The 12,813-nt window shown below is 45.1% G+C and overlaps 1 protein-coding gene across 4 annotated transcripts in view; it reads right to left on the reverse strand.

Moving 5' to 3' along the window:
* kank3 (KN motif and ankyrin repeat domains 3) overlaps window positions 1–12,813 on the reverse strand; it is an 88,449-nt gene that overhangs the window by 26,250 nt on the left and 49,386 nt on the right. For all 4 annotated transcript variants that reach the window (XM_080212744.1, XM_080212745.1, XM_080212746.1 and 1 more), the window contains exons 3-5: window positions 10,505–12,439; window positions 9,539–9,638; window positions 5,648–5,896 (exon numbers count right to left, since the gene is read on the reverse strand). In XM_080212744.1, coding sequence (XP_080068870.1) covers window positions 5,648–5,896; window positions 9,539–9,638; window positions 10,505–12,439 — 2,284 coding nt within the window. The remainder of the gene's footprint in view (window positions 1–5,647; window positions 5,897–9,538; window positions 9,639–10,504; window positions 12,440–12,813) is intronic.

Raw genomic sequence — 12,813 nt, forward strand, 5'->3', positions numbered from 1 at the left:
GGACAGTCTGATGCAGCTCCAGAGCATTGGAATGGATTCCAGTGAGATCAGGAGTTCTGGTTCACCAAAGCTGAGTCTAACTGTGAACATGGAAGATTCACACTGGCCAACAGAAGCAGCAAATCACTGATGTCAGGAAGGAAATGGTGCGTCAGAGACAAGCTAAAGCAACAGAAAACTTTTCCAAACCAGGAAACCAGGGAGCGGGGAGATAAGGAGAGTTCTGCCCCACAAGCGAGACCCGTGTCAATTAATGAATCACCAACATAGCTGGACACAACTCCAGGAATGTTCTTAAGCAGCCAGTTATGTTAATACAACGCTTGAGAAAACAATGAACACAAAGTTTAAAATAAAACAAAACACACTTTTATACATTCCGAAGATCTGGCACAGCAAAGATCCAAAAACAAGGCAGCACAGTGAACGCCAGATATGCTCAGTTTATGAACTCATTCCTAAAAATAAAAATAGCCAGGCCACACTGTACCCTGTAGTCTAAATCCACAGCTAGATCCAGCTGGAGAATGACCAACACAGATCTCTTGTCTGTCTGCCACAGAGATCGGTGGCATAGTGATTAGCACTGCTGCCTCATAGCGCCAGGGTTCAATTCCCGGCTTGGATGGATGAAGGAGTAGTAGGAGCAGGATGGGAGTGTGAGGGAGGGGGGTATGAGAGAATGATAAGGGGAGTCTGCACATTCTCCCTGTGTCTGCGTGGGTTTCTTCCAGGTTTCCTCCCACACTCCAAAACATGTGCTGGGTTAGGTGCATTGGCCAAGCTAAATTCGCCCTTCGTGTACCCAAACAGGCGACGGAGTGTGACTACTAGGGGATTTTCACAGTAACTTCATTGCAGTGTTAATGTAAGCCTACTTGTGACTAATAAATAAACTTTAAATGTATATTGGGTTGAATTCAGGAGCTATTGTTTGGTTTTGTCCTGCTACAGACACTTTATAGACAAATATTGAAAGCCTAGACTTAGCAATTTTTAAAAATTCATTCATGTCACGTGGGTGTCGCTGGCTGGAGAAGCATTTATTACCCATCTCTAATTACCCTTGAACTGAGTGGGCATTTACAAGTCATAGAAACATTGAAAATGGAAGGAGTAGGTCATTCAGTACTTCAAGTTGATCATTAAATTCAACATCCTGATCCCACCTTCCCCCCATATCCCATGTGTCAACCATGTTGCTTTGGACCTGGAGTCACATGTAGGCCAGACTATTGATTCAGTGTTGAGAATTAATAAGTGAGCCACCACAGAGCTGACTGGCTATCACCCTGTAATCTCACCATCCATATCAAGGTGATTTTCCTTCGTTGCAAATTGCTCAAGGCTACCAGTCAGGGGTATATTTACAATGAGACACACAGGACCCCGGATACCAACAGGGACCTCTCCTCCCCGGCCAACGCCTCTCCCTCTCCAGGAACACTGCTATTGGCTAATATTTGAAAAATGTGGTGAAGCTGCTCATCCAATCACAGGCTGATCCCTCCCTGCCCCTGCCAATCAGTAGCAAAGGCAGCACAAAACCAGACTATGATTGGAGGATGTGGGACGGTAAATTATGGTCGTAGCCAAGGAGACAGGAAGAAGTTTGGATCTAGTGGCCGCTTTGGAAACCTGACCCAGTTAGAACACATTATCACCTACACCATCTCTCCCTTTGAACAGAAGGCATTTGCAAATTATTTCTACAAAGGCGTTCCCAATACGTGGAGGCGATTCAAGGGTCAAGTGCTCCAGGTTGCTCCTCCGTGTTGCTGTACCTTACTTATACCTGGGCCAACCGTGGACATAATTTATCACCCACTGAGGAAAAACTCGGCTATGTGAATGATAAATGAATAGTGGCACACGGAGGGTGTAATTTCTGATGATGTACCAACCGACTGTTCACCTTCACCAAAAACATTGGGCGGGGTTTTCCAATCGCGCTCACCCCAAAGCTGGAAAATCCCACCCGAGGTCAATGGACCTACGCACGATCCGTCTCCTGCCCGCTACGATTCCCGAGGCGGGCGGACGGGAACATTTTGCACATTCACTCTCTCTGTGTTCAAAAGTAAGTACTTATAGTGTAAAAATAAGGAAAATTCAATCGGTTGGACCCCGGCAGCAGATGAAGCCCCAAGGTGAGGGTGAGGCAGCGAACCCCAGCCCAGCTGCAGGCTTGGGCCACGGTGACTATTAGTTTCTTTGGTACACGTTCTAACTACAATAATGAAAACAAAATGCTGGATCAACTCAGCAGGCCATTAACTCTCTATCCACTGATATTGCCAGACCCTGCTGAGTTGATCCAGCGTTTTTTGTTTTCAGATTTCCAGCACCTGCAGTATTTTGCTTTTATTTGCCCTAACTAGACCTTGCCCTACAGTTGGTCTATCACAGCTTCCAGCTGTTGGCATGAGCACAACTGCCCACTACCCACACATTTCGGTTTATAGTTCCTAGTTGCCCCTCCAGCTCGCAGACATGGTTCTAGTTAACTGGTCTGCACTGTTTTAAGCTGCCCTGTGGACAGGATTAATGGATCCATTGTGTATTTCCGGCATTTCCTGCTTTTCTTCCTGATCTCTGGCAGACTTGCTGCCCTTTCACTTGATTTGTTACGATGATGCATGTTCCTGCTTTGCTGTACATTCCTGATTGCAGTCTCATGTTAATCTAATCTAATCTGTAACACCACATTCTGCACTCTCTCGTTTCCTTCTCTATGAACGGTATGCTTTGTCTGTATAGCATGCACCGAACAATACTTTTCACTGTACGTTAATACATGTAACAATAATAAATCAAATCAAATCTTATCAGTTTCTTTTTGTTGCTTCTGTGTCTGGAGTTAAAGACGCTCCACTCACGTCTGCAGACGCCTGGGATTATTCTGAATGATGAGGAGATGCCAGCGTTGGACTGGGGTAAACACACTAAGAAGTCTCACAACACCAGGTTAAAGTCCAACAGGTTTATTTGGTAGTGCTCCAAAAGCTAGTGGCGTTTACTACCAAATAAACCTGTTGGACTTTAACCTGGTGTTTTGAGACTTCTTACCATTATTTTGAATAACAGGGTAAATGAATCTTTCTGCATGATTATCCAACACCCAAGATGACAAACATCCAAAATACAAAGCAGGAGAGAGTACTCAAGATTCCTTCAGCAGAATGGGGCAATATTTACCACCTGAAGATGTAACAGAGCTCAACATATACAGCACTGTGGTAAGCGGTTAGTACTACTGCCTCACAGTACCAGGGACCCAGGTTCAATTCTGGCCTTGGGTGACTACCTGTGAGGAGTTTGCACATTCTCCCTGTGTCTGCGTGGGTTTCCTCCCAGTGCTCTGGTTTCCTCTCAAAGATGTGCAGGTTAGATGGATTGGCCCAAAATTGCCCCTTAGTGGCCCAAGGTGTGTAAGTTAGGGGGATTGGTGGGGTAAATGTGTAGGTTTAAGGAGGCAGGGCCTGGTTGAGATGCTCTGCCTGAGTGTCGGCGCAAACTCGTTGGGCCGAATGGCCTCCTCCTGCACTGTAGAGGTTTTATGATTCTTCAGCTGTAATTATCAGCAGATTGGCCATTGACGGCCTTTGACCTGATTGAAAATGAGGTTCATTCTTCCCCTAGCCACCTCATTCAACAGTTTTGACTACATGCACAATTGAGATCAGTCAGACTAGTTGAAACTTGGACCATGTGATTTAAACAACTAAGCATTAAGGTTCCAGATCCCACATGCACTTCTGAACTGGAATGCCAAATGTATTCATGAGTTTAGTTTATAAGTGGAGAGATAAACTAATAATGTCTCCTTCTCCCCAAGCCACAAAAGAGAGCTTTGTCTTTTTTTTGCCTGAAAAGAGACAGACATCCTGTCAACCTTGCACTCATCAGGCTAGTTAGCAAGAATTTTCCAACCATAAGAAGACGGGGAAATAATAATTTATACCGCACAAGAAGAGTGTGTTGATTGGTTGGCAGGAGATCAGCACTCTCTTCTCGCACAAACATACAAATCATGAGCAGGATGAGGCCACTCAGCCCCTCAAGCCTGCTCCGACATTCAATAAGAACACGGCTGATCTGCTTGTAATTTTAGCCCCACATTCCTGCATAAGCTTTTACCCCCTTCTTAATCAAGAATCTATCTGCCTTCAACATATTCAAAGGCTCTGCTTCCACTGCCTTCTGAGGAAGAGAGTTCCAGAGACTCACAGCCCTCAGAGAAAAAACATCTTCCTCCCCTTTGTCTTAAATGAATGACCCTTTATTTTTAAACAATGACCCCCGCCTAGTTCTAGATTCTCCAGGCAAGAGCAAACATCCTCTCCACACACACCCTGTCAATACCCCTCAGAATTTTAAAGGGTTTTAATCAGGTCATCTCTTATGCTTCTAAATTGTTGTGGTCCTTAAGTTTGGAAAATTCTTGTGCAACAACCTGAAGAGTATAAAATGAAAAGCTTTGATAGCATGCTTTTTTTTCAGCAATACTGAAGTTCTGTATTACCAAACTATTCTCTGCTTTGTTGTTGCATTGGACAAAGTTTCCAATTGTTTTAATCTGGATTCTGGACTGGAATTCCATTAGGACACCAGACTAGAACTCAACAATTTTTCTATTTTGGCATAAATGTGAGGAGCTCCAGGGGTAATTCCACTGACAAAGTAGAGATCTTTTATGGTAAAACAAACATTATTTAATAACGCAGTTTAATATAACTGTAACAAATGAAACATTAACAATTGAACAATGTTTAAAATTGAAAGGAAGCAACTTTACTTTCTCACTTATGACTGTTCCAGTTACACTCATGCATAAAATCAAATCCACTTTTAAATATAGTTAGCAAACCTATGCATACTTGCTTTAACATTTGTTAACAGTCTTGAAGCTTTCAGGAGTGAGGTAGAGATCCAGAAGCCTGCAAAATCCTTCTCACTTCAACCAGGCTTCAGTTGCAAACTGAACTGCTCTCTGCAAAAACCATTTTACCCTGCAACAGACCCAGGATTGTACATAAACCACATCATCACGTGACCCTGTCTATCACGCAAATCTGAAATCCCAGGGGAACTTAAGTAGACAAAATTCCATTAACTCTATTTAACATAACCACTTGCAAAGTTGAAATGAGTATCCTGCTGTCCCAGTATCTGAGTTGCATTCCCACCAGACATTATGACTAGAATCACAGAATCCTGACAGCGCAGGACGAGGTCATTTGGCCCATCGAGCCTGCACCAACAACATTCCAGCCCTGATCCTATCCCTGTAACCATATTTTAATCCCCCTGACACTATGGGGCAATTTAGCATGGCCAATCCATCTCACCTGCATATTTTTGGATTGTGGGAAGAAACCAGAGTATCCGGAGGAAACTCATGCAGACACGGAGAGAATGTGCAAACTCCACACAAGCAGACACCTGAGGCTGGGAATTGGACTTGGGTCCCTGGCGTCGAGAGGCAGCAGTGCTAATCACCGTGTCACCGTGCTGCCCATTGCTGTAGCACAGAGTTCAATTTTTAAACATTCCCTTAAACATTAAAAAAAAATTTATATCAATTACACCACAACCATCGCAAAAGGTTTAGTTATTAGAGTAAATTTATAAACTTTATTCTCACTTTTCCTTGACTTCCTCTTCTTCACTTCTTCTCTCTTCTCTCTTGTGTTTGCTCTTCTCCAGTGTTTTCTCTTTGTCCCTGCACTGTTCAGCACATTCACAGTTATCACTGTCACTGCCATCTCGGTGTGCAACACCATCTTCATCTGAACTGTCACAGCAATTTCCCAACTCACTCTCCGAACTGTCTTCGATCACCTTGTCCGAGCCCTCCTCACCGCTCGAGTCCTCACTTGAAGTCGTCTCGTATCTGTAATTTTAAACACAACAAGATTTTGAATGTAGCTATTGCCAGAAATGGTGGCAAAGTGGTTATGTTGCAGGACCAGTCACCCGGGGGTCTGGAGTCAGAACCTGGAATTTTGAGTTCAAATCCCACCTGGGATATTTAAATTCAATTTGTTAAGAGAATGTGAAATGAAAGGTTAATTTCAGTGAGCGTGAAACTACTGGATTGTTGTAAAGAAATCCATCCGGTTTACCACTGACATCTGGGGAAGGAAATCTGCTGTGCTTAACCAGACCTGGGCACCTCAGAAGGACTGTAACTGACTTCTGAAATGGCCAAGGAAGGCAATCAGTTGTCAAGAAGGTGGTTCAGCCATCTCCTCAAGGGCAATTAGGAAGGGCAACAAATGCCCACTTGCTGAGAATAATATAAAAATGCTGCGAGACATAACGGCCCCTAGAATGTCACATCCTATCGTAACGTGCACAGTCTCAGGAGTCATCTGCAGTCAATGGGATCGTAAAGAGAAAAGACCCTTTGGATTACTCAGTCTGTTCACTGCGCATACAAGGAAACCCAGCGAGATTGTAGAATGTCCCTTCATGTTCAGGCTTGATCTGTCAGTGTACACTTAGACATTTAACCAATTGTTATTACAAAACCTGAGTATTTATGGAAGATATATTCTGGCAAAGCGTTATGTCTGCACTCATCAGAACAGATGCAAGGACGCCAAATTTCAAAAGGGAACAATAATTTATACCGCATGAACAAAAGGTCTTGATTGGTTGGTCAAGGTACTGCCATGAAGGTGACAAGGGGGTGTCACCATCAGTTGAAGAGCTGGTGAGGATGTTGCCTCTATTTGAGAAAGCATTCCAAAATGATGTGCCAATCAGGCACCTAACTGGGCAGCAGCTGGCCTTCCCTGGAATCAAGGACCTCTTGGGTGAAAATCCCTCCCCTAATCACTGCTGACCAATCAGAGGCCAGCAGCTCTTCATTACAGCATCACTGGGAGGCAGTGATAATGTATCCAGTGGCAGTTACGCACCCAGCTAAGGCTGAGGATCACTAATAGACCCAGGTCACGGGTGAGCAGTAGCAGGAAGAAGGTGGGGATCACAAGGAAGTGGGGGGGCGGGGGGGGGGGGGGGGGTGTTGGCAGCAAGGGCAGGGTATGACACCCACCCCCATCCTGATGTTAGGTCCCTTGATCAGACATTAAGTGGCCTTGAACAAGGGCTCATCCCGCAAGCTCACAATGACCCTGGATTAGGTCTTTTGGGCCTCCTACATGGTGAATTCCTAGCCTGCCAGCACAGGAATACTAATGATAGTGGGATGGTGCATTTATATTGGCATTCATTGCCCAGTTAGAGGCTTCAATTAGTGGTGATATGAGAGGGCCATCCACAGTTGCCATGGACTTAATCTGGACAGAGGTGGGAAGAGAATGGGATCTCTATCTCCCACCCAATTAAATGCCCCCTGCCACCAAACTCACCACAAAGAGGACATTAAGTTCCGTCCAAGATTACTTTTGACATGAAGTACATTAATACATTCCAATCTCATACAGCCCTGGATCAGGAACCAAAACAACACAATTAGAAAACTTGATGCTGTGAAGACATCCAGGACAGATTGTGAATAGCTGCAGGAAAACAATTTCCAGACAGTCACCGACGCTTGGAATTCAAGTGATGACTAAACTCAAGTGAAATTTTGCACTCATTTCAGTGCTTTTCATTGAAACAGTCCAGCAGGGAAACCTGTAGACCTATCTCACCAAATCCTTGATTAGTGTAATTTAGTTATTCACATTTTATGAGCTATTTGTCTACATATAACAACAATTGGTATTTATACAGCACCTTTAAATGAAAGAAAATGTTCCAAAAGTGTTTTGGAGCAGGATTAGAATCATAGATTAGAATCATAGAATCCCTACAGTGCAGAAGGAGGCCATTCGGTCCATTGAGCCTGCACCAACAACAATCCCACTCAGGCCCGATCCCTGTAACCCCTTGCGCTTATCCTGCTAATCCCCCCGATACTCAGGGGCAATTCAGCAAGGCCAATCAACCCAACCTGCACATCTCTATTAGAACAAAGTTAGACACTGACTCACATAAGGAGATATTAGGTCAGATGACCAGACACTTGGGACAGAGTTTTACACTCTGCACTCACCACCCCCCTCCCACCCCCCACCCCCCTTCTCTTCCCATATCCCACACAATGAGCTCTGAGGCACGGAGCGGGAGGGGGTAGTGTGAAATTGTACAGGTGGGATTTGCTATTGGGTCCAGTCTGCCCCAACCTGGTGGTGATTTTACGCAACGGTAGACAGCCCTTTGAACGGAAGCCCGTCTTTGCCCCAGTTAAGACCATGGCCACTTCCCACCCAACCACAATTTTTCACTTGGTGGGAGGATGACAGCTCATTGAGGGGTGGGGGGGGAAAAGTGGCGGAAATAAAGATAGTTGGATCTCAGGTGGGAAGGGAGGGGGCCTCTACCAGAAGCCCCCTTCTGACTTGGGGGAGTGTGCCATCCCCTTAAGATCCAGCAACCTCCAAGTCTCTCTCCCTAACCCAGCCTATCCCCCTCAGGATCCCAATCACCCTATTTGCCACCTCCCAGGCATCGCCCACCCTCCTGCCCTGGGATCCCTGCCACTTCCAGTTCCTGAAGTATACATCGGAATTCTACCGCCCCGCCCAGCACAGAATTGGAGTGGGCGAGGGCCGGACAACAGATATGTCCCATTGACCTCGGGCAAGAATTTCCAGTCTCTCTTGAGTGAGGCTGTAAAATCTCTCCCATGGTATGAGCAGCTCTCCAAAGCTGGATTTGCACTTAATTGAAGTCTTGCCTAATGAGCCTTATCACACTCATTAGAGAGTGTGATAAGGGCCCCTCTCATCCTGGCAATTCAGGCCTTGGTTTTAAGGAGCGTTTTAAGACAGGAATGCAAGGTTGCGAAATGGAGAGGTGTAGGGAGAGTATTCCAGAGCTTGGACCTAATGCAACTGAAGGCATAACTGAGCAATTAAAATCGAGGATGATCAAGAGGTCAGAATTAGGGGAGTGCAGGTAACTTGGAGGGTTGCGGAACTAGAGGAGATTACAGACAAAGGGAAGGACAAGGCCATGGAAAGACAAGGATGAGAATCTTAAAATCAAGGCACTGCTTAATATCAGAAAATACTGGTGATGGATGAAAAAGAATTTCTACGAGCTAGACCACAGGCAGCAGATTTTTGGATGATCTCAGTTTTAGGGAGGGGAGAATGTGGATGACCAGCCAGGAGTGTGTTGGAATAGTTGAGCCTGGACGGGCAAGACTGATGATTTCAGCAGCAGATGAGCTGGGACAGGGACAGAGTCGGGCAATGTTTTGGATGTAGAAATCGACGTCTTAGCGATGCTGTCGATCTGTGGTCAGAAGCTCATCTCAGGGTCACACGTGACTCCAAGATTGCTTCAAAGAGTTACTAGGGAGGTGGCTAGTCGCTGGCTAGGGAATGGCATCTGAGGCAGGCACTGTAAACATTGACCTGGTCTTCCTAACATTTAACATAAACCACAGTTAAACGTACAAGTTATCCATGTCAAGATAACAACAATATGTTGGATTAAGCATTTAATTACTTACTCTCCATTCAAAAGACCAACAAATTGTAGGTTTTTTTTGCTGACGTTTGATTCTGTTTTGTTTGATCCATCCTTCTTTTTCATGATTGACTTCAGCACTCCTGTTAGAAACAGACTGGTTTGATGACAGCAGTTCCAATAGTTCAACATATCCAATTCAGCCAGACCTCAGCAACTCTGTCTGAAACATCTCCATAAATGGTCATTAAACAGCAGAATCTGAATGAGTTTTACTACCAAAATACACCACCACACAACAAAATGCAGGTTTCCGTTGGCTCCATGACTTCACTTCTGTTAACAAGCCTTAGTTATATTATCCATGTGTAACCTAGGCATGCAAAATAACTGGCTGAGGTTTGGATGTTTGAGCTGAGACCTTTGAAATTGAAATTGTGGCGGCGGATGCCATAACACTTGTTCCAAGACCTTTTCATCCACCTTGTGGAATAATCCAGGACGGATGGTGGCACAGTGATTAGCACTGCTGCCTCACGTCACCGGGTTCAATTCCTAGCTTGGTTTATTGTCTGTGTGGAGTTTGCACATTCTCCTGACATCTGCGTGGGTTTCCTCCGGGTGCTCTGGTTTCCTCCCACAGTCCAAAGATGTGTGGGTTAAGTGGATTGGCTATGCTAAAGTGCCCCTTAGTGTCAGGGGGACTAGCTAGGGTAAATGCATGGGGTTATGGGGATAGGGCCTGGGTGGGATTGTAATCAATGCAGACTTGATGGGCCAAATGGCCTCCTTCTGCACTGTTGGATTCTATGAATCTGCCTGTGTAATTCACTAACATTTTAATGTCGAACTCATAAACAACTTGAACTGATATTGGGTCCAAAGGTTTGCAAAAAGTATTTCCTCTAGTTTCAATCATCAAAATACAAAATGATCAATCAATTGTGTCTGATTAGAATTTTACCCGATGGATATTACATTGTATTATATTATAAAACCACAGACTCACCTTTGGTGGGACTGATCATGTATGGCTGTTCCAGCGGCCTTTGCTCATTTTCCTCAGTGACTGCATTTCCCTCTTGCACAGCCTGCAAAGATGTGCTACAGAGCTTGATGGCAACACGATTCTCTTGGACTGTGTCCTTTGATAAGTTCACCCTAGTCATTTCATCCCTAACCATATGCTTAATGTCACAATCTTTTATTTCAACATTCTGGCTGCCCTCTAACATTTCATCACCATCAATGGTAACATATTCAATAGTTTCCATCTTCGCATCCCCTTTCAGTATTCCTCTGGCCCTCTCTTGTCCAAGTCCATCCTTACTCGGGCTGTAAACATCCGAATGTGCACTGTCAGTGTCCTCTTGTGCAACCAGAGTATCTGGACCAACACGGACCTCCTGTACTTGTAGGCTGCAGTTAACCCCTACACTGGACATCTCTGGTGTGCAGTCCACTGACACGTCTGTAATATCCAAGTGGTCACCAACTGCTCGGCTCATGACTGGAACTCTGGCTTCCTCACTTGCATGGACCATAAGAGGCTGCGCCATCACACTGGCATCCACCATTGTCCTACTGGTGACAAGTGGCACCTTCAGGTTGCTCAGTTCATTATTGGTATCTTCCAGTTCCGCCGTAATCACAGAGATCTTTGCTTTCTGACCATCAATAATTTCCTGCAGAAATTCGATTTCCTCTTGTGCCTCCGTGGTCAGTCCCAACATTGATTCAACGACTCCAACACCCACATGTCTCCTTTCCATTTCTGCTCCGACTGCGACCTCTTGAGTGGGTCTCTCTGACCTGTAGTAAAAAACAATCTCATTCATGTCCTTCTCCTCTCCCACGCCCACTGACTTTAGCAGAACATTCTTCCTCGAGGTTGGAGAATCTCCCAGAGACGGGGCTTTCGTGAAGGCTTTGCTCCTTTCAGCGACGGTCAACTTCTCAGTCAGCCGTCTAAGTTCTTTAATTTTACTGGGCCTCTTCTCCTCATTGTCACCAAACAAGTCAACGTGAAACTCCACCACCTTCTTGGTTTCTGGTTGGTACTGTGCCACGTTGCCAGCACTGTACGACCTCTGCCTCAGGCGGGAGGCTTCGGACAGACCACCAGCCTTTCTTTTCTTCAGCTCCGCAATGAGCTGCCTCTTCTCCTCATCGACTGCGGAGAGTTTCCTCTCCAGATACGGAATCATTTTCACTTGTTCTTCAAGTTCCTTCAGCCTCCTGAGGCCAGCCGCCATCTGCTCACGGATGTGTTGAAGGTGAGCCGGTGTGATAGCTGTGACCGGTGAGCTTCTTCCCGAATTCATGGGACTAAAGCTGAAGAAGCCAGTGACTGCCGGGTTGGGGCCTGGATTGACGTCGCCATTCCCTATGGAAGAGTTTTGTTGAACAGAGGGGGCTGTTTGATTTTGATTGCATGAACTTATACCCGATTTGGATCCAACGTTCAACAGCTTGTGTTTTGATACTTCTTCAGTCGTCAACTGTTCCTGCTGCAGCCTCCGACTGGTCTCCAACAGGGTATTTTCCACACGAAGGTTCCTCAATGAAGACCTTGGAGAAGGTGGTGGAAGAAGACTGTTGGCTGGTGGCGGTGATGTTGCATATGCGTGCTGGCTCCAAACAGGATCCTTTACGTCATAAGCAATGGTGTGAGTTCTGAACTTTGGTGTGGTGGGCAACGTTTTAATTTCCTCACTGGTGGAGGAGGACAGTGACTCTGTCGAGGTCCATCCACTCGTGTTTGGCGTTGGTTTAATTTTTGGTTTACGGTGGATGGTCAGCTTCTTCAGAGTGTTTCCACTCTGAATGTCATCCACAAACTTGAGGAAATCCAGATCCAACTGGAAACCGTATGGTGTCTCCACAGCGTACGGGCTCTTCTCATTGTCATTCAACTCATTATACAGAGCATGACTTCCCAGATCTAGGGAAGGATAGAACATTATTACTTGATTCATAGTTAACAATACTGCAGCAGGTGTTCACACTGAAATAATCACTGATTTTGCTGCACTCAACAAATTTTTTTTTTGCTTTTAACCTGACATTTGGCTTGATTTATCAAATAAAACTGTGGCAGGATTGTGTGCAGGACACAAAATAAAATAATTAAGAGGTAATTTTAGAATAGTTCTAAGGAAATGCATCTTCATACAAAGAGCGATTGAGAGTTGTCGGTTATTCCCCAGACTGCAATGCACGCTGGGTCGTTGCATATATTCACAGTTGACTTAAACAGATTTTTATTTGGTTAGAGACGTCAAGGGCAAAAAACATCTAATCTTACTGAATTGCAGA

The sequence above is a fragment of the Carcharhinus amblyrhynchos genome, chromosome 26 (assembly GCF_965287045.1).
Source record: "Carcharhinus amblyrhynchos chromosome 26, sCarAmb.v2.hapA, whole genome shotgun sequence".
NCBI classification, from domain to species: domain Eukaryota; kingdom Metazoa; phylum Chordata; class Chondrichthyes; order Carcharhiniformes; family Carcharhinidae; genus Carcharhinus; species Carcharhinus amblyrhynchos.